We start from the raw sequence: 27,540 nt of genomic DNA on the forward strand, positions 1-27,540 counted from the left end.
CTAGGGAGGTCCCGAATGGTTCGTGGGGGATTGGCTGGCAATACATCGCAGCAGTGTATGGTCAGCTTTACCCTCCTACCCCCCATTCCTCTCCATTGGGGAAACCAATCCCGGAGCATTCTTTCAATCCCGGAATTCGGGATTGAAAAATGCCCAATCCCGGGATTCCCTTCCCTAATTAAAAAACCCGCCCGCATATTTACTTACATGTGCGGTGCGGCTGGGCGGTGAAGCTGGGAGGGTGGGCGAGCGATTGCGGATGCCGGGAGGCGGCCACTTCACACCGCGAGCCGGCAGGGAGGTGTGCGGGCGGCCGGGCAGGCAGGCGGGCGATGACATCATCATGCTGCGCGCCCAGGACGGGGCTGTGCAGCTGCATGGCCTGCGCAGCGTGACCTCTGGCCTCATCACGCTGCGCAGAGATACAATGCCAGGACGGGAGTAGACGGGCAGCGCCTGAGCACTTGCTCAGACGCTGCCCGGCATTAGACTGCGCATAAGCAGTCTAATCCCGAAATTGGAAACTCCAATCCCGGGATTGAAATCCTGCCGTTTTAGGGGCCAAATCCCGGGATTGGCCACCCTACTCTCCATCCTGGTCCCCATTACCCTCTTATCATCCCATTCCTACCTCTCCTGTCCCCGATGACCCTCCTATCCCCCCATTCCTTCCTCTTCTGTTCCCCATTACCCTTCTTCCCCCATTCCTACCCCCCCCCCCCATTCCTTCCTCTTCTATTCCCCATTACCCTCCTACCCCCATTCCTCTCCATCCTGCTTCTGATTACCCTCCTATTCCTATACATCCTGCTTCTGATTACCCTACTATCCCCCATTCCTCCCTCTCCTGTGCCCGATGACCCTCCTATCCCCCCATTCCTTCCTCTTCTATTCCCGATGACCCTCCTATCCCCCATTCATCTCTCCTGTTTCCGATTACCCTCCTATGCCCATTCCTCTCCCTCCTGATTACCTTCCTATCCCCCCCATGCCTCCCTCTCCTGTTCCCGATTACCCTCCTATCCCCCATTCCTCGATCTCCTGTTCCCCATTCCTCTCCCTCCTGTCCCTGATTACTCTCCTATACCTCCATTCCTTCCTCTTCTGTTCCCCATCACCCTCCTATCCTCATGAATCTCTCCTGATCCGCCTCCTATCCCCCCCATTCTTCTCCCTCCTGATTACCCTCATATCCCCCCCATTCTTCTCCCTATTGTTACCGATTACCCTCCTAATCCCCCATTTCTCTATCTCCTGTTCTCCATTACCATATCCCCCCATACCTCTCCTCCCTGTTCCTGACTACCCTCCCTCTTCTGTCCCCGATTACCCTCCTAGCCCCCTTATTCCTCTCCGTCCTGCTCGCGAATATTCTCCTATCCCCCAGTCCTCCATCTCCTGTTCCTGATTACCCACCTAACCCCCATTCCTCTCTCTCCTGTTCCCAATTACCCTCCAATCCCCCCCATTCCTCCCTCTCCTGTTCCTGGTTACCCTCCTATTCCCAATTCATACCTCTCTTGTTTCCTGTTTACCTTCCTATCCCCCCATTCCTTCCTCTTCTGTTTCCCATTACCCTCCTATCCCCCCCATTCCTCTCCATCCTGTTCCCAATTAACCTCCTGTACGCCCATTCCTCTCCTTCCTACTGTATCTTCGCCATTTCTCTCCCTCCGTTTCCCAATTACTCATCTATCACCCCATTCCTCCCTCTCCTGTTCCCAATTACACTCCTCTCCCTCGTTACCAATTACTCACCTATCCCCCCATTCCTCAATCTCATGTTCCCAAATACCCTTCTAACCCCCCTCATTCCTCAATCTCATGTTCCCAAATACCCTCCTACCCCCCATTCCTCCCCCTCCTGTTCCCGATTACCCTCCTACCCCCCCCCCCCCCCCCCATTTCTCCCTCTCATGATCCTAATTACCCTCCTATCCCATTGTACAATGTTCTCCAGTCACTAATGGGAGATCTCAGGACACAGAGACAGACATTTACCATATGAAATACAAACTTTAATAACATCCATTGGCAATTACAATAATTATAATCTGTGGATATACTAGACAGTGTTTGTACGTGACATATATATGTATTACTATAGACTCTGGCGCCACACGAGACTTTGGCGTTAAGCCCTGGCGGAGACCATCTTGCTGAGGCCGGAGAAGTAGGACTTCTCCCTCTCACTCATCACCTGGAAGTGCAGTGGCTGGCGGCAGAAGTTACATTCAGCGGTAGAGTGGGGTCTCAGCTCCAGGTCCACCTCGTGCCAGGTCTTCAGCAGCTTTTCTGTGGAGAGAGCAGGCATCTGGTAAAGTGCAGAACCACAAACTGAGCAATCTCATGTTGCAACCCAAACTACAACAGGGGTAAGCCTTGGAGAGAGGTAAAGTAACCAACCAATAAGCTCCTGCCATTTTTCAAACCCAGCGTGTAACATGGCAGTTAGGAGCAGATTGGTTGGCACTTTATCTCTCCCAATGCTTAGCACATAGACCTCATAGTACTAGTATAACAATATGTACGTTTATAAACCACAGGAAAAGCTGTTTCATACAATAAATAGAAGACTCCAGTATAGGAAGGGCTAGCCGTATCAACACCCAGCAGTCCATTACAAAACCAGGATCAGTGTTGATATCGTAGCTCTCGTAGACCCGGTAACGTTGTGCCTCATGCCTCAGCGAGGTACCATATTCTCAGGCTCAGCATGTAGTGACCACAGCCTTCCACAAACTGTGCGCTTCCTTCAGAACTACAGAAAACCTACCCAAGAAATAGTTCATCATCTGAGGATTGTGGTGCGGGGTGGGGGCGATCCGCAGCAGCTCCTCCCCCCTCGGGACTGTGGGGTAATTGATGGCTTGCACATAGATGTCGTAGTTGCTCATCATTTTGTCGCAGATGGCCGTGTTCTTCGCAGCGTCTGAAACCTGAAAGAAAATGTTGCATTATGGGTTCAAGCAGTGGAAGATCCAGGGGGTGGGGGCTGCAGCACAGTCAAATTTCAAAAAGGGGAGAAACACCAACTGCCAGTGGGTCAGTTTGAAATGGCAGTTGGTGGTAGTGGGTGTGGCTCCCCGTTTTGAATTTCGAACTGTGCTGCAGCCGCACCTCTGGAGCCTCCCCTGCGTTTAAGCAACATTAACTTGTAGACGGGTAAAACGTCAGGAACAAATTATGTGCTACGGCGATATAAGTACTTCTCCCTGGTGATCGACGGGTTAATATCCAGCAGCCTATTGCAGACGTCTTCATTCCCGCAGAAGTTGTCCGAACGATTGCTACGGTATGGCCTCACAGATGTGAAAGGAACTAGAGATTTGTGCAAACTTGTGCTGGAATTAGTAACTTAGGGCCTTATTCTAGTTCACTCTTTCTGACAAATTCCTTCTTAGATGGACAAAACCATGTGCACTGCAGGTGGGGCAGATTTTACTTGTGCAGAGAGAGTTAGATTTGGGTGGGGTTTTACTTCAAAGTGAGATCTATATTGCAGTGGAAAAATAAAGCAGTCAGTATTTACCCTGCACAGAAACAAAATAATACCCCTTTTACACCAAAAACCCTGGTCGGACCCTGGTCTTTGAATGCTGGAGTATCCAGGGTCTGACCCTGCTTTAAACCCCATTTACAAAGCACTTTGACCTGGGTCTGCACCATTTACACTGAATCTGGGTCAGCCCTGCCTTAAATAATATATCTATCTATCTATCTATCTATCTATCTATCTATCTATCTATCTATCTATATATACCTTGTCATGGGATGTGACTCCCTATGCCCGGCACTCGCATACAGCAAATAAAGACGACCTCACACAGGTCTTTCAGCTGAAAGACCTGTGTGAGGTCGTCTTTATTTGCTGTATGCGAGTGCCGGGCATAGGGAGTCACATCCCATGACAAGCTCTATAGGACCAGCCAAGGCACCCCTCTTTCCCTTACTTGAAGTGGAGTACCGGATTGCCTTTTGGAAGATATATATATATATATATATATATATATATATATATATGGCAGGGCTAACCCAGGTTCAGTGTTTTTAAGGGGGTAGATGGGGAGTGCTGTCCCCGGGTGCTGGGAGGAGGGGGGTCCCTGCGGCTGCTGAGGGGAGGGGGGTACCTGTCAGCCTGAGGTCAGAGCTCACTCAGCGGAGGAGATGATGTGCGCCGCTGCTGTACCACTCCACGCAGCCGCGAAGTTCCTGCGGCGAATGTACAGTCAGTGGCGGGGGTCCCTCTGGTGCATGGAAACTAGTACTAGTTCCTATGCGCTGGAGGGACCGCCGACACTGACTGTCCATTCGCCACAGGGACCGGCTGCCGGGGGATGGTACAGCAGCGGCGCACATCATCCCCTCCGCTGAGCTCCGACCGCAGGCTGACAGGACAGGTACCCCCCTCCCCTCAGCAGCCGCATGGACCCCCCTCCTCCCGCAGCAGCTGGGCACATCTTCCCCAGCGCTGAACGCTGTGGACCCGCTGCGGGTGCCTGCACCCGCAGCGGGACCATTTACACCGCCATTTACACGGGTCCTACCCAGGTCAGGACCTGGGTAGAGGACCCGTGTAAATGGACATGGATATACCCCATTTACACCACCGATGATCCGGGTCTGACCCGCAGCTGACCCGGATTTTTTGGCGGTGTAAAAGGGGTATAACTCACCCAAATCTAATTCTCTCTGCACATGTTACATCTGCCCCCTGCAGTGCACATGGTTTTGTCCATCTAAGAAGGATTTTGTCAAAAAGAGTGAACTAGTATAAGGCCCTTAGTGAGAGCTGGGATTCTACCCGGTTTTATTGAGGACATCTTCCCAGCACTAGACAGGACTTCCGCTCTAGACACTGTTTAGTCATTAAGAAAAGCTTAAAGCCTCGCAAACTGGAATGCCAGGCTATACGTACACACTAGCTTATGGCCTTAGGCTCTGACACTCCCAGTACTAAAGCACTAAGGCGTTTCCAGCGCAGCAATCACGCCCATCAACTGGAAAGTCGCCCAAACTTGTATTATAAAATGCAGAATCACCGCTTCATCCGATCGTGCACAGGGGACATACTGGGCTTTGCGAGACTTGTGTAACCTCTGTGCAGCTTGTAAACAGATACATACACACCCAGGATTATCAATGGGTGGAGGAAATACTTGATACTTTAGTGAAGTGGTTCTCAAACTCGGTCCTCAGGACCCCAAACAGTTCATATTTTCCAGGGCCCCAAACAGGTGCTCTCATTACTCATTGAAACATTTTAAAAGATCCCCCAATTATTTCACTGTGAGGAGACCTGCAAACCATGCACTGTGTGGGGTCCTGAGGACCGGGTTTGAGAACCAGTAAAAGACTTACTCTGATGGGGATGATGTGGCTGGGGCAATGCACCACTGGAAGGCCGGCGTCCATTAACATTTGCCGCAGAAGCTTGACGTTGCGCTGGTGCTGGCGGCGCAGGGCTTGCCCTTCCTCGCTCTTCAGGACCCTGACAGAGGCCATTGCTCCGGCCAGCAGCATGGGGGGGAGGGAGGTTGTGAAGATGAAACCGGCAGCGTAGGAGCGGACGGTGTCTACCAGAGTGCTGGTACTGGCGATGTATCCTCCAACGCAGCCGAACGCTTTCCCTGCGGGAGAGACATCGAGATGATCAGCACAATCCTAACCTCACATGCTGCTTAGGTAGTATGGGGGAGGTGAACCAAGCGGGGAAAAGGGCACCGTAGTATAAAGGGATAGGCAGAAGCGGATTTCACGATCGGGTGACTCGTCCATACCGTTTGATACATGTCCCCCTATGAAAGGCGTCACGATGACATGTTATCATTAATGATATTGAGTGTTCACGCTAGGCGTTATGAACGATATATGGTCTAGTGCAGCGCTTCTCAAACTGTGGGTCCCGACCTTCTCAGCATGGGGTCGCGACTCCATGTTACTGACCATCAGGATGATGACTTTTCTAATCTCAGTCAGTGATTCAAGGAGTCTGAGAAATCTGTTCAATTGTCTGTTAGATAAGACTCCTCCCATCACTCTGTGCCCCCACAATGCTGCCATGTATGTGCAGTCTGCTGACTACACAAGTGATGTGATGGGTTATGGTATATCAGACTCCTCCCATCACTCTGTGCCTCCACAATGCTGCCATGTATGTGCTGTCTGCTGACTACACCTGTGATGTGATGGGTTATGGTATATCAGACTCCTCCCATCACTCTGTGCCTCCACAATGCTGCCATATACGTTCTGTCTGCTGACTACACATGTGATGGGTTATGGTATATCAGACTCCTCCCATCACTCTGTGCCTCCACAATGCTGCCATGTATGTGCTGTCTGCTGACTACACGTGTGATGTGATGGGTTATGGTATATCAGACTCCTCCCATCACTCTGTGCCTCCACAATGCTGCCATGTATGTGCTGTCTGCTGACTACACGTGTGATGTGATGGGTTATGGTATATCAGACTCCTCCCATCACTCTGTGCCTCCACAATGCTGCCATGTATGTGCTGTCTGCTGACTACACGTGTGATGTGATGGGTTATGGTATATCAGACTCCTCCCATCACTCTGTGCCCCCACAATGCTGCCATGTATGTGCTGTCTGCTGACTACACGTGTGATGTGATGGGTTATGGTATATCAGACTCCTCCCATCACTCTGTGCCTCCACAATGCTGCCATGTATGTGCTGTCTGCTGACTACACATGTGATGTGATATGGTATATTAGACTCCTCCCATCACTCTGTGCCCCCACAATGCTGCCATGTACGTGCTGTCTGCTGACTACACGTGTGATGTGATGGGTTATGGTATATTAGACTCCTCCCATCACTCTGTGCCCCCACAATGCTGCCATGTATGTGCTGTCTGCTGACTACACGTGTGATGTGATGGGTTATGGTATATTAGACTCCTCCCATCACTCTGTGCCCCCACAATGCTGCCATGTATGTGCTGTCTGCTGACTACACGTGTGATGTGATGGGTTATGGTATATCAGACTCCTCCCATCACTCTGTGCCCCCACAATGCTGCCATTTATGTGCTGTGTGCTGACCACACGTGTGATGTGATGGGTTATGGTATATCAGACTCCTCCCATCACTCTGTGCCTCCACAATGCTGCCATGTATGTGCTGTCTGCTGACTACACCTGTGATGTGATGGGTTATGGTATATTAGACTCCTCCCATCACTCTGTGCCCCCACAATGCTGCCATGTATGTGCTGTCTGCTGACTACACGTGTGATGTGATGGGTTATGGGATATCAGACTCCTCCCATCACTCTGTGCCCCCACAATGCTGCCATGTATGTGCTGCCTGCTGACTACACGTGTGATGTGATGGGTTATGGGATATCAGACTCCTCCCATCACTCTGTGCCCCCACAATGCTGCCATGTATGTGCTGCCTGCTGACTACACATGTGATGTGATGGGTTATGGTACATTAGACTCCTCCCATCACTCTGTGCCCCCACAATGCTGCCATGTATGTCCTGCCTGCTGACTACACATGTGATGTGATGGGTTATGGTATATCAGACTCCTCCCATCACTCTGTGCCTCCACAATGCTGCCATGTATGTGCTGTCTGCTGACTACACATGTGATGTGATGGGTTATGGTACATTAGACTCCTCCCATCACTCTGTGCCCCCACAATGCTGCCATGTATGTCCTGCCTGCTGACTACACATGTGATGTGATGGGTTATGTTATATTAGACTCCTCCCATCACTTTGTGCCCCCACAATGCTGCCATGTATGTGCGGTCTGCTGACTACACGTGTGATGTGATGGGTTATGTTATATTAGACTCCTCCCATCACTCTGTGCCCCCACAATGCTGCCATGTATGTGCTGCCTGCTGACTACACATGTGATGTGATGGGTTATGGTATATCAGACTCCTCCCATCACTCTGTGCCTCCACAATGCTGCCATGTATGTGCTGTCTGCTGACTACACGTGTGATGTGATGACCTTCTGCATTCACCTGCTGGGGTCCGGTAATTATTTTTATTGTCTAATGGGGTCCCAAAGCAAAATAGTTTGAGGACTCCTGGTCTAGTGTGTATGGGGCTGTAAGCCAGCTAACCTAGTTGTAGGAGTACAGACTATGTAATAAACCCGGAGGCAACCAATGCACACAGAGGGAGAACATACAAACTCTACACACATTCTGCCTTTGTCTGAAATTAAACTCTGAGAGGCAAGAATGCTAACCACTGCACCACCGTGCTGACTGCAGTGAGTGCTGGCTTTGTGTGTTCATAAAACGTCAATTACACATGTGTTATTCGTGTTTGTGTGAGATCCAGGCGGTATGGCGGTCAGCGGAATCGCCCCTTCCCACAACCGATGAAACATCGGGTAAAAGGACTACAGAGATGCAGTAAATGTAGTGTGACCATTGTACTACGGGCAGGTTGAACATACCCAGTGTGCCGGAGATAATGTCCATTTTATTCATAACGCCATCACGGTCTCCAATCCCGCCTCCTCGCGAGCCGTATAACCCGACCGCGTGCACCTCATCCACAAAGGTTATGGCTCCGTACTCATGCGCCACGTCGCACATTTCCTCCAGGGGACAGACTGCACCTGTAACAGGTTTGTCACACACAGAACATTCATAAGTGACAATGACAGTATTTACATAGCCCAACATTCCAGTGACTAACAATAACAACAGGCCGATAATGCATCTCATTGTGTTCCGGGAGTAAAATGCCCTGAGACAATGACAGATTGATGAGGGGGTTTTCAGAGATTAAGGAAATGGTTCAGGTTATTGGTTTCCCCCATTATAAGGAAATGTTTCACGTTCTTGGGTTTCCCCCATTATAAGGAAATAATTCACGTTATTGTTCGCAAACCTTGTTGAACCTAAAAAAAAACAAAAAACATAGGAGGCACCATTTTAAGGCTTCTCCTCTCTGATTGTTTGGCTTTGTCCATCTTTAATGATTCAGTAATAAGTTACACATTTTATATATAGGTCAGTGGCATAACTAGGGCACTGCAGTTAAAGGGGGGGGGGGGGATCAGAAGCCGGCGCCGCTGGGTTTCTGCAGTTTCGATACGGCCTGGTCATCCACATGGAACTGCTAAAAACCACCCACCAAAAATGGCAGTCACCTTAGAGGAGACAGATGCTAGAGGTCATACTGGACCTCTAGCTTCTGTCACGGGAGCGCTGCGCATATAGCGCAAGGTGGAAGTGCCAGATTCTGGGAGCCCTTGGCAACAGCCACTAAAACCTCCTGGCAACACAAACAGAATCCCCCTGGCAACAAAAACCGAAACCCCCTGGCGGCAGGGGCCCACAAAATTTCTAGTTCCGCCACTGTTTAACAATAAGCAGGAAAGCATAGCTACACTAAGAACCAGGCATCCAGGATGCCCTTACAGACACGCAGGCTACATAAACGCAATGGTGTCCCCCCCCCACCCACGCACTCACCATCCATGGAATGGACGGTCTCAAAAGCAACAATCTTAGGGGTCGACGGGTCAGATTTCTTTAGCAGCTCCCGGAGATGGTCAACATCATTGTGGCGGAAGATGTATTTTGCAGCCCTGCTGTTCCGGATCCCCTGGATCATGGAGGCATGGTTTCCAGCATCGGAGTAGATTTCACAGCCTGCATTTTATAGGGGAGAAAGAAAAATAAATATAAATATATGTGTTTTTAAATTGTAATAAACTTTTGTTAAAGGGCAAGCGAGGTAATATATGCACGCGGTCCCTGAAAGCCGTACACTACGGGACACACAGAAACATCACTTAAAGGCCCATACACACTTGAAGATTTTCATTTCAAAAGACTTTGCCAAAATCTTTGATAGCTATATCTTTCACCAAAGTAGTGCGTACACACTGAGCTATTTTCCCCAAAGAGCGAGAGATTTTCAGGAGGCGAAAGACTTTGCTGAAAATCTTTCATTATAAATGGGCTGGGTTTGAATTCCAAGGGTTCCATATATATACAGTATATCGGTGGCAGTGGGCATATAAATATATAAACATTGGTGGGCAGTGTTGGCACTAATGTATGCATTGCTGGCACAGACCAGCAATATATACGTTACCGCCAACACTGCCCACCAATGTTTATATATTTATATGCCCACTGCCACAAATGTATATTTATTTAAATGACACCCCCCCCCCCCCCCCCATGTGTCCCTGGAGCGACTCGGAGGCCATCACCGCATCACCCTCCAGCCCCTTCCCTCCCTCGGAGAGATGTTTCCGCATAATTTCCCCGTGGAGCAACGCGGCAAACCCCCCCCCCCAGTGGAGTGGGTAAGCGCCAAAGCGCCCTCCCTCCCCGCCTGGGGCACCCCGTGCCCTACACTATCCATGGCCGTCCCCAGCAGATAGCGACGCACACAGCTGCCCACCAATGTATTTAAATGCACCAACAATATATTATAATATATCATATAATATAATATATGTATATGTATATATATATATATATATATATATATATATATATATATATATATATATATATATATATATATATATATATATGATAATATATCTATATATATATATATATATATATATATATATATATATATATATATATATATATATATATATATGATAATATATCATATATATATATATATATATATATATATATACACACGATAATATATATATATATATATATATACGATAATATATATATATATATATATATATATATATATATATATATATATATATATATATATATATATATATATATATATATATATATATATATATATATATATATATATATATATATATATATGTATGATGCAGTTAAGATCCCGGTGGTCGAGATCCCGGCGTTCAGAATCCCGACGCCGGAATCCCGGCCGCCGAAATCCCGACATATTCTCCCTTCGGGGGTGTCCACGACACCCCTGGAGGAAGAATAATTTAGTGTGCCGAGCGTAGCGAGGCACCGGGCCCGCTGCGTGGCGAGCGCAGCGAGCCCGCAAGGGGGGGCGATCCACGTCCCCCCCTTGTCGGGATTTCGGCGGTCGGGATTCTGAACGCCGGGATCCCGACCGCCGGGATTCAATACTGAATCCATATATATATATATATATATATATATATATATATATATATATATATATATATATATATATATATATATATATATATATATATATATATATATATATATATATATATTATGTATATATATATAATATGTATATATATATATATATATATATATATATATAAAATATATTATATAGGTGCATTTAATGAACACATTGGTGGCAGTGGGCACGATAATATAAACATTGGTGGCCAGCAGGGTGTTAGCACGGAGCAGTGCTGTCTGCTCCGTGTGTTTAGCCAGGCTGGGGGCGGGGCTAGCCTGGCCGGGGAGCAGGGCTCTGCAGCAGCAGCAGCAGCATCCATCCAGCCGGCCAGCCAGACGGAGCACAGGGTGAGTATGACAGGCGAGGGGGCGGGGGGCGGTCCGCCGGGCTGAAAGTGGTTAATCTTTCAGCCCGGCAGGCGTACACACACGGCGATGATGGATGGAAAACCATCCATCATCGCCACATCTGCTGGTAAAACCAGCAGATGACCCACTTTCCTAGCGATGATGCGGGAGCGCGCATCATCGCTAGTCGGCAATCTCCGGGGCATACACACTGGGCGATTTTCGGACGAAAATCGCTCAAAACGGCTGTTTTGAGCGATTTTCAGCTGAAAATCGTTAAGTGTGTATGGGCCTTAACAAATTATACAGAGGTTCAGGTTAACCGCCAGAAACAGAACACAGATAACAGAAGACAGAACATCCCCCGACGGACACTGCTCGTACATCCACAGATAGCAATCACATAAGAAAGGAATTGCATAACCGTGAGTACTGCCAGTACAATATGTAAGCCGCTCTCCCAGGTCAGCAAATATTGCACAATGCAAATTCCTTCATATCAAGTGACGCAGCATTAGAACTATTCTCCTCACAAGGGTGGAGGGTGTGAGAGGAGAAGTGCTCAGCCCCATATGATCTGCAGCTATGAGCTCCCAGCTGGGGTGGTGGGCGATCTCGGGTGTCCAAAAAATGTTTCCTCCAATTACTCCCGGAACTTTGGCACCAAGAGAATAAACTATTTACTTTGTATACTGAACAATGGGTCTAATTCAAACTTTATCTTCAGAGCCAAGCTTGCAAAATTATTATTATATAGGAGATTTGCTTCAAATCTGCTCACCATGTAATGATTCCCCAGTGTGTGCGTAGCCCAGGACTTACTCAGTGGCTGCGATAGGCACAGGCTGATTGGGGGCGGAGCTGATGTCACATGACTTCCTGTCACACGCCTGCGGTGTCCCTGACACTTCCAGATAACAGCAGCTCACCATGTAATGATTCCCCAGTGTGTGCAGTCTGTGCGTAGCCCAGGACTTACTCAGCGGCTGTGATAGAAACAGGCTGATCGGGGGGGCGGAGCTGACATCACATGACTTCCCCTCACACACCTGCGTATTACCTGACACTCCCAGATAACAGCCGCCCACCATGTAATGATTCCCCAGTGTGTGCAGTCTGTGCATAGCCCAGGGCTGTGCCCAGGGCTGTGGTCACATGACTTCCCCGATAACGCCTGGGCACCCCTGCGGTTTTTCTGACACTTCCAGAAAACGGCCGGTCACCACCCCCAACCTTGCTAACGGCTAGCAAAAAAAATAAAAACAGTAGCAGGATGGCCTTGCGCATGCTTACTACAATCCCTACGCATGTGCAGTCTATTGACAATCTCCCTGCCTGCGAATTTGCAGCGGCGCGATCAGCTAAGAATCAGGCCCACAGTGTGATTATATATTATTCGTAACGCCTTGCATACTTAGCGGTGACACGGTGACATTCAGTATGCACTCTCACAATACCTGTAATAACACTTCTGCGGGGCTCCCTTTTTTATTACCAGAAAACCTTTAAATGTCCTGAATTGACACCCAACACGGTACAGTTGCAGTTCCCATCACCCAGATGGGGAACGATGCAGTCACAGTAATCCAATCAGCAGCGGCTCTTACCGGGTAACATCTTAGCCAGGGTGAAGAGCGTGGAATCATTCGCCACGAAGCAGGAGGAGAAGAGCAGCGCGGCGTCCTTTCCGTGGAGGTCGGCCAATTCATGCTCGAGATCCACGTGGAACTTGCTGGTTCCCGAGATGTTTCTGGTGCCACCTGCCCCGGCACCATGTTGTTTTAGGGTCTCCCTGCACCAAAAATAAATAATTATTTAGCAACAAACATTGCGATGGTATGGACACAGCCTTACACCTTATCTATGGGGGAAGTCAGAATAAGAAGTGGGATTTAGTAATCGGCCGCATGCAACACGGACCTCCCCTTACATAACCTGGCGGCTCCCGACGTGTAACACAGACCGTGACCATCTGCCCTGTCTGTGGCAACGTTACTTCTGCTCTGCCGTCTTCCTCTTTCTGATACACCGGCACCAGGTCCCAGCTACTTCCCTCGCAGCTTGCACAGAACCGTGCACTATTACCCAACACGGAGGTCGCAGTTACAGAGAACATGGAACCCTGTGACCCTGTTTAGATTATTGGTTAATATAATGATACTGAGCCAACTCTAACACTGCTGGAAATAAACAGAAGAAAGAAAAATATTACCTCCGCTATACATGGCTAACCTTCCTGGATCAGGGGGTCTCTGTGTAAATCTATCAAGAAGCTGAAACACCCCACACGGTCAGGGAAACACAGGCAGAGAAACACGGGCAGGGAAACACGGGCAGGGAAACACGAGCAGGGAAACATGGGCAGGGAAACACGGGCAGGTGTATTAAACCTGGTGAAGTGATAACGCGTCAGGTGATAACGCGTCAGCCAATAAGCTCCTGTCATGTTACAGACTGGGTTTGAAAAAATACAGTTAGGGGCCTTTTGGCTGCTGCCCCCCATCACCTTCCACTGTCCTTTAGGAACGGAGTGCACTGGTTGGGTTGCTACAAAAGCAGGCTATGAGCTATGTAGCTGCTAATGTATAGGACAGGAACAGACCGGTCATCTGGCCACAACGAATTGAACAGGTATCAAATATTAATGCACCAAAAGCCGCCTGTATCGCGTCAACGGGCAAATTATTACACAGCTCTATATAAACACTATGAACAGGCGAAGGAGAGTTTAATCAAAACTGGGAGAGAGATAAAGTACCAGCCAATCCGCTCCAGTCATTTTTCAAACAGTGGGGCAGATATATTAAGCATTAACAAGAGATAAATGCAAGGGTGATAAGGAGAGATAAACGTCCAGCCAATCAACTCCTTACTGCCATGTTTCAAGCTGTGTTTGAAAAAAGTCAGTAAGGAGCTGATTGGCTGGATGTTTATCTCTCCTTATCACCCTTGCATTTATCTCTTGTTAAGGCTTCATACATCTGCCCCATTGCCTGTTGCAAGGCAGTTACAAGCCAATTGGTTTATACCTCTCTACTATATCTCTCTCCAAACTTTGATAAAATTCCCCCTAGGTGCTAAGAGCCCCAGCAAGGATCCCATAGCTGCTTTATGCAGGAGTTAGGCAAAGACTACTACACCCATGAAAACACACTTATCAGACAAGGAAGAGTTGGTCACAGAACTCAGGAGACAGAGGGCAGAGTAATAACCACCTGAGACAGACCCCCCCCCCCCCCCCCCCACACACACACACACACACACACACACACGGCAGACCGGTGATCACAACAGCCCATTACACAACCAGCGTTTTGTTAAGAGTAAAACCACAAGACGACAAAGGCGCCGTACAGAACCAGATCCTGTACACAGCTTCTCACGGACTGTACAGCCTGACCCAGCTAGAAGCAGATTTAGGTCACAATACAATGGCATCGCTAACTCTCAATCCCTCTTAGTCTATAGAACGCACAATAAACTCATAATTAGCTTCTTTATCAGGTTTCAGGCTTAGGCGATGGACATAATGCCGGCCCACAGCAGGGACACAGTTCCAGTTACATACGTTGTATGTGGGTCACAGGCCTATAGTGCTACGTGACCCAATTAGTGCTCGCCATGGGTGTTAGAGGTATTAAGTGGAACGCGGAGGTCGGATCACAGATTAAATCACAGACGTCAAGGTCACATTCAGACCTCGGGTCCCGAGACCCTGAGCAAGACAAATCTGTATCAAAGGACTTCTGAAAGCATTATATACAGTTCTCAGATACATAAATATATACTGTATATACATACACACACATATATATACACTAGCTAAATTATACGGCGTTACTCGGGATTGGTTGTGTAATTCGCATTACTTGAACTTTATCAGTCTCTTGTTTTATGTTAAACCGCTCTTCCAACAGACCTGATATTCTCATCCAAAACCATCCAGCAGAAGGCTCTGAACATGCCCCCCACGCCCATTGTGCGCCCGGCCATCCCGGATCTGATCACGTTTTTTTTCCCTAAACCCCACGTCCTCTTCCCCCTCTATGTAATGCAACTGCTGTATCTTCCTTCCCTGACCCACTTTGTGTAGTGACCGGACCCCACTTTGGATCTCCGCAGGGTCGGGTTTGGGAGTCTTCGTGACCGTGAACCTAATATGGACCCAATCAAGCCACCTGATTTCATCCAAAATCGGCCCAACAGCGTCTGATTGCATACCGGACAGACAGACAGATAACAGATGGGAAATGTGTAAGAGATATGGGTGAAAGATTAAATGAATGCTGCTCCTAATCTAGAACCGGAACTAAACCGCCAATAGGACTTTCTGGCACAAGAGCCCTCCAACCGCGACTAGAAGACCTCCTCCTGTGGGGCCCCAACACTGAAAGCTGCCCACACACTGTAAGATTTCTTTTTAAACGATGCGGCAGTTTTGGACCGATCGGAACGACCAATCGTTTAAAAACTTTCTATGTGTTGGCGCGATCCATTGCGCGCACCTGACGGTCATTCATCAAGCTCGCAGATCCCTTCAGCAGGCGGGAAGATGAACGACCCCTCGTGCAGGATTTGGCCACATTAGTCCGTCTGTAGGCATGATGCACGATGTGGCAATGATGTGGTATAGGATTTGTAGTCGTTAACCCTCTAATGGCCTGTCTAGCCCTCTAATGGCCCGTGTAACCCAGGCATGTCCAAACTATGGCCCTCCAGCTGTTGTGAAACTACACATCCCAGTATGCCTTGCCATAGTTTTAGAATTCCCTAATAGCAAAACTGTGGCAAGGCATGATGGGACTTGTAGTTTCAGAACAGCTGGAGGGCCATAGTTTGGACAGGCCTGGTCTAACGGCACATCTAACCCTCTGATCATTTGTCCAATCATTGTGTGTGTGTGTGTGTGTGTTTGTTTGTCCAGGATTGTTCCGGATTTCAAGGGAAACTGTATAAGACATTGGATTTTGCATTTAATCTATCTGTGTGTGGGCACATTAAGGTTCAATGGCCGGGCACGGGGCACCCTCCCGCCCCCAGTCATCGTACTACACAGTTATGTAAGTGTGGTATGTTTATGTGTTTGTTTTTTAACATATCACTTATTAACTGACCATTTTACAGAATTTATTGCTGGTTTAGTAACGCACTGTTTTCCATTTCTAACTTCGCAGATAAGGGCGATATTTGATAAGATAAAGATGATGTTATAAGATAAGAATATGAATCTAATCAACAGTGAATTTTTCAGCAACTCACATGACAGCTCCCACCACCTTGGGGTGTCGGCTCATTCCCAGGTAGTCGTTGCTGCACCAAACGGAAACCGACTTTTTACTGATCAGCGTGTCGGAGTAGTCATCGGCCATCGGGAAGACCTGCGCCCGCCGGTTGACCGTTTTGAACACGCGGTAAGTGTGGTCATTTTTCTTTTCTTCAATCTTCTTTTCGAAAAAGCGGTCGTACTGGAAGGAGCGCACGGCTGCAGGAACGAGAGTCACGTTACATAAAACTCGTTATTGCCAAGGTTCATTAAACTAAACATTGCTCAATGGTCATGCCACCCTGCTCGGGGGCCAGCGATCAAAAGGGACACAATCTATTCATCAGAAGGTAAACACTGGCTTGGGGCCCCCATGCACGTCAATGTGCGTGTGACCCGTATAAATTCATTATTCCGAAACTTTTGATTTCATCATTTCAGCAATGACCCTAAACCAACCCCAGTGCATTGTAATTTGGTCTAATATTTAATTTATTGAGTAAACAGATCAACAAAGTCTCTGATATTCAGAAAAGGCCGCCATGGTAAGCGTATGCTTTTGCCACAGCGCCAACATCATCGGTCTCCAAATAAGGCCACGTATCTGTGTGGCACGACGGTCAAACCAGGCCAGACTGCTGGGATATACAATTCAACAGTTCAAGTGCGAAACTCATATCGGTCTGCTTTTTGGATCTTCTGTGTGGTAAAGATTAAGAGGTAGGAAGGGGTGGGATAATGGTGTAAGCAATGATCCAATATACACTATGACGCCCCACACCAAGAGCAGGGTTTCTTTGGAACAATGAACAGTAATAAAATAATTACATTTTGGCATATTATCCTGGAGGAGGTGAGACACCAGCTCCGGCTTCTGATGTAGAACCCGCTCCTGAAATTGCTCCAACACCCCGATCTTCTTCTGCGGGCTGCCTTTAGCCACCGCCGGCTCGGCGAGCAGATCTGGAAAACAATGCGCAGGGACACTTATCAGACAATAGGTTCGGCACAGCAATGAATATAAAAAGGTCTTTATTTTACACTATGACCGTAATCGGAGAAGATGTGTAATAAACCTGCAGAGCTTACATAATGCAACCGCTTAGGTTACAGCTTCCTTATTGCCACTGAAGAAAGTACAAACATTACACCAGCTCCTCCTGTATAACACAGTGTATTCTGATCAGGAAATTGTATTCTGATCAAAACAATTACCAGTGATGTGCACAAAGCTCACAACTGGGAACTGGATCCAGACCACATTGTAATCAACTTATCTTAGAAGAACAAAATAATCTATTTAGGTAGAATACAGGGGATGCAGTTGATTTCCCGGCGGTCGGGATCCCGGCGGTCGGAATCCCGACACTGGAATCCCGACCGCCGAAATCCCGAAACTTTCTCCCTCCGTGGGTGTCCACGACACCCATAGAGGGAGAATAAAATAGCGTGCCGAGCGTAGCGAGGCACCGGGCCCGCTGCGTGGCGAGCGCAGCGAGCCCGCAAGGGGGGGCGATCCATGTCCCCCCCTTGTCGGGATTTCGGCGGTCGGGATTCCAGTGTCGGGATTCCGACCGCCGGGATCCTGACCGCCGGGAAATCATATCGGATCCGAATACAGCCGTTCCTTAATGATGCCAGCCAATAGGAATACTCCAGGAGCCCCAAACCAGCCAATACTAAGTCTCAAGGAGCCCAAAACCAGCCAATACTAATTCCCCAGGAGCCCCAAACCAGCCAATACTAACTCTCTAGGAGCCCCAAACTAGCCAATACTAATTGAACCCCAAACCTTCCAATACTAATTCTCCAGGAGCCCCAAACCAGCCAATACTAACTCCCCAGGAGCCCCAAACCTTCCAATACTAACTCTCCAGGAGCCCCAAACCTTCCAATACTAACTCTCCAGGAGCCTCTATCCAGCCAATACTAACTCTCCAGGAGCCTCTATCCAGCCAATACAAATTCTCTAGGAGCCTCTATCCAGCCAATACTAATTCCCCAGGAGCCCCAAACCTTCCAATACTAATTCTCCAGGAGCCCCAAACCAGCCAATACTAATTCCCCAGGAGCCCCAAACCAGCCAATACGAATTCCCCAGGAGCCTCTATCCAGCCAATACTAATTCTCCAGGAGCCCCGAACCAGCCAATACGAATTCTCTATGAGCCCCAAACCAGCCAATACTAATTCTCCATGAGCCCCAAACCAGCCAATACTAATTCCCCAGGAGCCCCAAACCAGCCAATACGAATTCTCCAGTAGCCCCAAACCAGCCAATACAAATTCTCCAGGAGCCCCAAACCAGCCAATACTAATTCCCCAGGAGCCCCAAACCAGCCAATACGAATTCTCCATGAGCCCCAAACCAGCCAATACGAATTCTCCATGAGCCCCAAACCAGCCAATACTAATTCTCCAGGAGCCCCAAACCAGCCAATACTAATTCTCCATGAGCCCCAAACCAGCCAATACTAATTCTCCAGGAGCCCCTAACCTTCCAATGCTAATTCTCCATGAGCCCCAAACCAGCCAATACTAATTCTCCAGGAGCCCCTAACCTTCCAATACTAATTCTCCAGGGGCCCCAAACCTTCCAATACTAATTCTCCAGGAGCCCCAAACCAGCCAATACTAATTCCCCAGGAGCCCCAAACCAGCCAATACGAATTCCCCAGGAGCCTCTATCCAGCCAATACTAATTCTCCAGGAGCCCCGAACCAGCCAATACGAATTCTCTATGAGCCCCAAACCAGCCAATACTAATTCTCCATGAGCCCCAAACCAGCCAATACTAATTCCCCAGGAGCCCCAAACCAGCCAATACGAATTCTCCAGTAGCCCCAAACCAGCCAATACAAATTCTCCATGAGCCCCAAACCAGCCAATACTAACTCTCCAGGAGCCCCAAACCAGCCAATACTAATTCCCCAGGAGCCCCAAACCAGCCAATACGAATTCTCCATGAGCCCCAAACCAGCCAATACGAATTCTCCATGAGCCCCAAACCAGCCAATACTAATTCTCCAGGAGCCCCAAACCAGCCAATACTAATTCTCCATGAGCCCCAAACCAGCCAATACTAATTCTCCAGGAGCCCCTAACCTTCCAATGCTAATTCTCCATGAGCCCCAAACCAGCCAATACTAATTCTCCAGGAGCCCCTAACCTTCCAATACTAATTCTCCAGGGGCCCCAAACCTTCCAATACTAATTCTCCAGGAGCCCCAAACCTTCCAATACTAATTCTCCATGGGCCCCAAACCTTCCAATACTAATTCTCCAGGAGCTCCAAACCTTCCAATACTAATTCTCCAGGGGCCCCAAACCAGCCAATACTAATTCTCCAACCCCCCCCCAGTGAGAACACAGAACCTCTGTTGTCTTTATACAAGAACAAGTAAAAAGATTGGACCCTAGAATCTCGGTGACTCCTCCTCCTCCTATCTTCCCGTCACCCACTATTGGTGAACATAGTCAAAATGAGCAACAGGAGTTTTTCACAATTTTTTTCCTCTCTCATACTTTATTATCCAAATGGACTATGGTTAAATGTGGACTTGCTGAAAGCTAGGACAAAAAATATTTTCAGATGTCAACCTACAACCCGTCAACCTTTTTGGGGTTGACCGAGACACTGTCGACCTAATGAATCAAACCCCTTCCCGGTATATTTACCACCATTCTGCATAGTCTTCTCTCCCGTCGCTGCGCCACGCACGGTCAGCCAGAGCTGGGGCGCCAACGTTATGTACGAACGTTTATAAAAGGTTCATGGTCTGATGAGAATAGTTTCTCCCATCCACTCACACATCCCAGCTCCCATCTTCCTCCCGCTGTGCAGACGGGGGTCCGTCGCACACTATATATAAGTCCGTACTACACCAGTGTGACAGAACAGTGGCCCCAGTTTGCGGATTGGCAACATACAGCGCGGCAGAGACGCAGAACGCACCTTTCCTCATGCTCTGCATCTCATGGACATCCTCCTGCAGAGCAAGGCTGGCCTTCCGGAACACGCTGCTGTTCTCCTGGGTCATCTCTGCAGCCAGGAAGGGACATTTTGAAGCAGCCTGAGCGCTGGCAGCAACATGATCCGCTGGCATCTGGGGCGCGGCAGCGGGGACCGGGGCTGGAATCATAGTCGGTTGGGCGTCTAGAGAAGAAAACAACAATATAGAATTATTAATATAGAGTATGCCAACACTATACAAGTGGCGGTCCCCTTAGCCGTGATCAGTTCACTAAATACTAATGAAAGAAACTGGTTGCTCACGGTTACACGCGACATATGGACACCAGTGTATTAATTAAGCCTGGCAGTGTAGACAACACACGCTATACACAGGTGACTCACAGTTAATGACCATCAACATTTAACCCATTATACAACTAACATGGAATATATTTATGGCTTCCGCTGCCGGGAGGGAGGGTTAGGCTTAGGCTGCGGGAAAGGAGCGATGGGGAGAAGGTTCAAATATTTAGCCTAGAACTGCCGGGATAGTGGCCATCGGGATGCTGGGGTCGCTATTCTGACCGCCAGCAGTCTCATCACCGGGGTTCCTTACCCAACCCCATAGAACACTTCATTATCTTATAACTTGGGCCTGGTTTGTAAAATTATTGACATTCATGTTTCTCTGAGTGAGTTTCTCAATAAATGTTTATTTAAGGGAAGAGAGAGACTCAGGCCCGATGTGCGGATAATGACAACATTAGCCGCGGTTTTAAAAAACGTTCTGGGGGTTTCAAAACATTAGTGGTGTCAACCTCGTGGCCCTCCAGCTGTTGTGGAACTACACATCCCAGCATGCCCTACCACAGATTTTATATAATGATTGCTAAAACTGTGGCAGGGAATGCTGGGATGTGTAGCTCCACAACAGATAGAGGGCCATGAGTTTGACACCACTGATGTACACTGTAGATTATACAGGCTGGATCTCTGTAGAAATAGCACCATGGATTAACTGGACGTTCAGCGTGGTATTTATCAAAGCGGGAGAGTGATAAAACTGTGAGAGATAAAATACCAGTCAACAATCTTCTGCCTTAGAATTTACACGTTCTATGTGAATAATGACAGTTACACACTGATTGGTTGGTTTGTTGCTTCTCACGGTGTTCGCTCTCTGCAAGTTTTGATGAATCCCCCCCTTAAGTGTTAGAATCCCTTACACGCTGTCCTAGCTAGAGGAGCTGGCCTGGAAAACGCAGCAAACCGCATTATATGAGATGTGTAGGCCAAGTACAGACAAAGGAAAGTCACCAAATCAAATATTAACTAACTTGGAACAGAAGTATGAAAACTGGTTTAACCCCCCAGGATAAACTCACTTTCCCCCACCCCACCCTCCTCCGACTCAGCAACATGCTGGAGATCTGGCGCAGGCGTGCGCGGATTACACCATGCCGGCCAAGTCATCCCAGATTATAGATAGAGAGTTTGGGCACAGAAAACAGGGCTTGAGTCACACACAGGTAAAACGAGTGCAGCCGAGCAGACTCATTTCACCCAATGGGAGGGTGCAGCGATAGAGAATAGAAGGTCATATATCAAAATAGGAGAACTATTTATCCCAGGCCTTAAGTCATGGCCATCCCGGCCATGCTCACTTTCTACCTTTTTGCCTGCACCTCATGTCACCTGTCTCGCCTCCTAGGCACAGGGCTCCGTCCTGGTCTCACAGCTCTCTTTTCTTGCACTTCAATTACAGCTATTTTCTACTCAGCGACCAGGTAGTACACGGACACCTCCTCTGCTTCCCCTGTATTGTACTAATGTGTGCCCTATGTACGGCGCTGCCCCTGGTAGTACACAGACACCTCCTCTGCTTCCCTACATCCCAGCTGTATTGTGTACTGAGCATTGTGCTGCTGTTACCTGTGCTGTTGTAGTGTCTCAGTCACTGTAATGTTCTGTGTCCCCTGTATTGTACTAATGTGTGCCCTATGTACAGCGCTGCCCCTGGTAGTACACGGACACCTCCTCTGCTTCCCTACATCCCAGCTGTATTGTGTACTGAGCATTGTGCTGCTGTTACCAGTGCTGTTGTAGTGTCTCAGTCACTGTAATGTTCTGCGTCCCCTGTATTGTACTAATGTGTGCCCTATGTACGGCGCTGCCCCTGGTAGTACACGGACACCTCCTCTGCTTCCCTACATCCCAGCTGTATTGTGTGCTGAGCATTGTGCTGCTGTTACCTGTGCTGTTGTAGTGTCTCAGTCACTGTAATGTTCTGTGTCCCCTGTATTGTACTAATGTGTGCCCTATGTACGGTGCTGCCCCTGGTAGTACACAGACACCTCCTCGGTTTCCCTACATCCCAGCTGTATTGTGTACTGAGCATTGTGCTGCTGTTACCTGTGCTGTTGTAGTGTCTCAGTCACTGTAATGTTCTGTGTCCCCTGTATTGTACTAATGTGTGCCCTATGTACGGCGCTGCCCCTGGTAGTACACGGACACCTCCTCTGCTTCCCTACATCCCAGCTGTATTGTGTGCTGAGCATTGTGCTGCTGTTACCTGTGCTGTTGTAGTGTCTCAGTCACTGTAATGTTCTGTGTCCCCTGTATTGTACTAATGTGTGCCCTATGTACGGTGCTGCCCCTGGTAGTACACAGACACCTCCTCGGTTTCCCTACATCCCAGCTGTATTGTGTACTGAGCATTGTGCTGCTGTTACCTGTGCTGTTGTAGTGTCTCAGTCACTGTAATGTTCTGTGTCCCCTGTATTGTACTAATGTGTGCCCTATGTACTGCGCTGCCCCTGGTAGTACACGTACACCTCCTCTGCTTCCCTACATCCCTGCTGTATTGTGTACTGAGCATTGTGCTGCTGTTACCTGTGCTGTTGTAGTGTCTCAGTCACTGTAATGTTCTGTGTCCCCTGTATCGTACTAATGTGTGCCCTATGTACGGCGCTGCCCGTGGTAGTACACGGACACCTCCTCTGCTTCCCTACATCCCAGCTGTATTGTATACTGAGCATTGTGCTGCTGTTACCTGTGCTGCTGTAGTGTCTCAGTCACTGTAATGTTCTGTGTCCTCTGTATTGTACTAATATGTGCCCTATGTACAGCGCTGCACCTGGTAGTACACGGACACCTCCTCTGCTTCCCTACATCCCTGCTTTATTGTGTACTGAGCATTGTGCTGCTGTTACCTGTGCTGTTGTAGTGCCTCAGTCACTGTAATGTTCTGTGTCTCCTGTATTGTACTAATGTGTGTCCTATGTACTGCGCTGCCCCTGGTAGTACACGTACACCTCCTCTGCTTCCCTACATCCCTGCTGTATTGTGTACTGAGCATTGTGCTGCTGTTACCTGTGCTGTTGTAGTGTCTCAGTCACTGTAATGTTCTGTGTCCCCGGTATTGTACTAATGTGTGCCCTATGTACGGTGCTGCCCCTGGAAGTACACGGACACCTCCTCTGCTTCCCTACATCCCAGCTGTATTGTGTACTGAGCATTGTGCTGCTGTTACCTGTGCTGTTGTAGTGTCTCAGTCACTGTAATGTTCTGTGTCCCCTGTATTGTACTAATCTGTGCCAAATGTACAGTGCTGCCCCTGGTAGTACACGGACACCTCCTCTGCTTCCCTGCTACCCAGCTGTATTGTGTACTGAGCATTGTGCTGCTGTTACCTGTGCTGTTGTAGTGTCTCAGTCACTGTAATGTACGGTGTCCCCTGTATTGTACTTATGTGTGCCCTATGTACTGCGCTGCCCCTGGTAGTACACAGACACCTCCTCTGCTTCCCTACATCCCAGCTGTATAGTACTAATGTGTGCCCTATGTACGGCGCTGCCCCTGGTAGTACATGGACACCTCCTCTGCTTCCCTACATCCCTGCTGTATTGTGTACTGAGCATTGTGCAGCTGTTACCTGCGCTGCTGTAGTGTCTCAGTCACTGTAATGTTCTGTGTCCCCTGTATTGTACTAATGTGTGCCCTATGTACAGTGCTGCCCCTGGTAGTACACGGACACCTCCTCTGCTACCCTACATCCCAGCTGTATTGTGTACTGAGCATTGTGCTGTGGTTACCAGTGCTGGTGTAGTGTCTCAGTCACTGTAATATTCTGTGTCCCCTGTATTGTACTAATGTGTGCCCTATGTACAGCGCTGCTCCTGGTAGTACACGGACACCTCCTCTGCTTCCATACATCCCAGCTGTATTGTGTACTGAGCATTGTGCTGCTGTTACCTGTGCTGTTGTAGTGTCTCAGTCACTGTAATGTTCTGTGTCCCCTGTATTGTACTAATGTGTGCCCTATGTACAGCGCTGCCAACCACTTGTGGTGCCTTATTACATAAAATGTAATAATTACTTTGATCCATACCAAACACATCTTAATGCAGGAATTTCGTTCACTTGTCTACACGGAGCCCGAGGTACTTTGTGATAATCAGTAGCATAATACATGAGCAAACCAAACAGGATACAGCTATAGCTTATGTAATCTGCAGTAAGGGGGACTCTTAGCATTGAAGCAGCCATCATATAATTCTGCACGCACAGGACAACTGGTAGCGCCCAGTGGTAGGGGCAGGCGGGTGGAGACTGACATGGGTACTGTAGGCAGTTTATGTAAACAGAGTAACCTATCTATCGATATTTTATATAATGAGAGCAAACATATGAGATCAGGGTTTAGAATCCTCATATACTCTGGGGACCATTGAAAGTACCATAAAGAATGATCACAGAGATTCTGTTTCTTCTCAGAAAGGAGCTGTTACTTCAGCCCAATAACACTTCTGCCATGGGAATATGCTAGATTTCATGTATTATATGGACATATCAGTATTTGTAGCTCTGATCCCCCTCCCCTTTCCCAGTGCTATCTGTACCCTTTGTACTAATTGCGGTAGAAATTTCGGCTTATCAGATTTACAGGTCCTGGGCAAAAGATCAGCCCTTGTGTTATGAACACGCACACGGGAATAATTCTAGAACACTCCTTAGGAGCACGGGACCTACGGTTATTTTGAGAGTAGTTTACAGGCAAAAGGGCAAATTATTCAGACCAATGATTAAGAACACAAACACTGCACTTAGTTTACTGCTGCTAATAGGTTTCAATTAGCCCCAAAGACAGTGTCTGGATCCCCCAAAGGGGATTTTTGGGGGGCTAAAAAGCATCAGAGCTAACAGGAACCCACCACCACCCCCGCCATTAGAATTAGTAGAGTTCCATAACTGAATCATCAATGCTCCTTCAGTTTTTCTACTGATTTAGACTGTAAGCTCTTCTGGACAAGACCCAGAGTCCTAGATGTAAATGTGCTTGTCAGAGTGGCTGTCGGATTTAAAGGGGCAACAATAACAAATACAAAACATGCCCTGTTTTGTACTTAATATCATCGCTCCTTTGAATCCAGTTTCTAAAACCTCTGTAAACCGGGATCTCTGCAAAGAGCTACATATCAATTTACACAGTTTTAGGGGGGAGATGGTAGCCGGGCCCTATTCAATGCTGTCTTCCTCGACAGCATTGAGCAGAGTTTCTCGGCAGAATGATCCGATGCTATTTTTTTACCTGTTCATAACCCCACTATCCACTATGCATGGAGTTGATTTTATATAGTATGGCGAGCGCACGCGGATAACTGCGCTCGCCACACTATATAAAATCAACTCCATGCGTAGTGGATAGTGGGGTTATGAACAGGTAAAAAAATAGCATCGCATCGATATATCAGACGATATCGCATCCGATATATCGGCCGCCGTGAAACTACACAAGTACCGCCAACTGTACTCTGTGCCCACTGTATATATACCGCCTTATGGAACTTCTTGGTATGGTATTAAAGTCCTCACACATTCATTGAATCATTGTTCCCAGGGCGATTAAGTCATTGGCTTGTGAGCCACAACGAGGGGAAGATTCATGAATACAGCCATGTCCCCCACTATTGGTGCCATGTGGAAAATTCTCTGTATACAAATTAAAAGTTATTTATTCTCCTCTCCACAGACCAGGAATAGCGAATACGTATGTTCAAATATTCTCTGTACAGCACTGCGGAATATGTGTGCGCTACAGTACATATATAATCACACAGCGCTGCAGGGAATAAATGAGGAAACAGTCTCATGGTGACACCTGTGGTGGCCACCTTACCTGGGATTTGCTGGGGGCTGTATGGGAGGTGAATGGACAGGTGTCAGACAGAGGTAAACAGAAAGGCTGTGATCTTACTCTGCTCCTGGGGTGGGGTCTCCTTCGCCTCCTGATGGCGCACGGCGGAGGTGGACAAGGACCTGGGGCCCATCATCACCGGGCAGTTCTGGGCGTATGAGATGAGGGACTTGCCGGCTTTCTGCAGGAAGGTCTGAGAGACCCGAGAGAGGAAGGGGCAACGGCGGACGATGGTCTCCATCCTGATCTGCGGCTTCTGCGGGATAGAAATACATTATTACTATTACTACATTATAGTAGCACATCAAACCTATTAATGCAGATCAGCAGCCAAATAAAATGCTATATATTGTAGATCATGATACATAATATATTATGTGTTATATAAAAAAAAAAATATATATATATATATATATATATATATGTACACATTCACTACACAAGCACACAAAGGCAATGGGCCAGGCACTCACCAGCTGTGGCAGCACTACAAGTCTCAGCACGTCCTCCTGTCTGACTGTTCTGCTCTCTCTCTGCTACGGGATCGCCCCAATGTCACCTGGTAATAGCTGAGACGAGAGATGGATGTTCCGGCCGGGAACATACCACGCCCTCCCTGCGCCACCATTGGTCA

The 27,540-nt window shown here is 48.0% G+C and overlaps 1 protein-coding gene across 1 annotated transcript; it reads right to left on the reverse strand.

Annotated features, from left to right (window-relative positions):
* Positions 1–1,996: 1,996 nt before the first annotated feature.
* Positions 1,997–27,537, reverse strand: ALAS1 (5'-aminolevulinate synthase 1). Its single transcript, XM_083155769.1, has 11 exons — positions 27,380–27,537; positions 26,967–27,162; positions 20,711–20,911; positions 17,585–17,719; positions 16,753–16,975; positions 13,101–13,285; positions 9,487–9,666; positions 8,460–8,624; positions 5,362–5,630; positions 2,777–2,939; positions 1,997–2,295 (listed from the first exon to the last, which is right to left on the reverse strand). The coding sequence occupies exons 2-11, from the start codon at positions 27,145–27,147 to the stop codon at positions 2,135–2,137; spliced, it is 1,863 nt and encodes a 620-aa protein (XP_083011895.1). The 5' UTR covers positions 27,148–27,162; positions 27,380–27,537; the 3' UTR covers positions 1,997–2,134.
* Between the last annotated feature and the right edge of the window lie 3 nt (positions 27,538–27,540).

The sequence above is a fragment of the Crinia signifera genome, chromosome 8 (genome assembly GCF_055691185.1).
Source record: "Crinia signifera chromosome 8, ASM5569118v1, whole genome shotgun sequence".
Taxonomy (NCBI): Eukaryota; Metazoa; Chordata; class Amphibia; order Anura; family Myobatrachidae; genus Crinia; species Crinia signifera.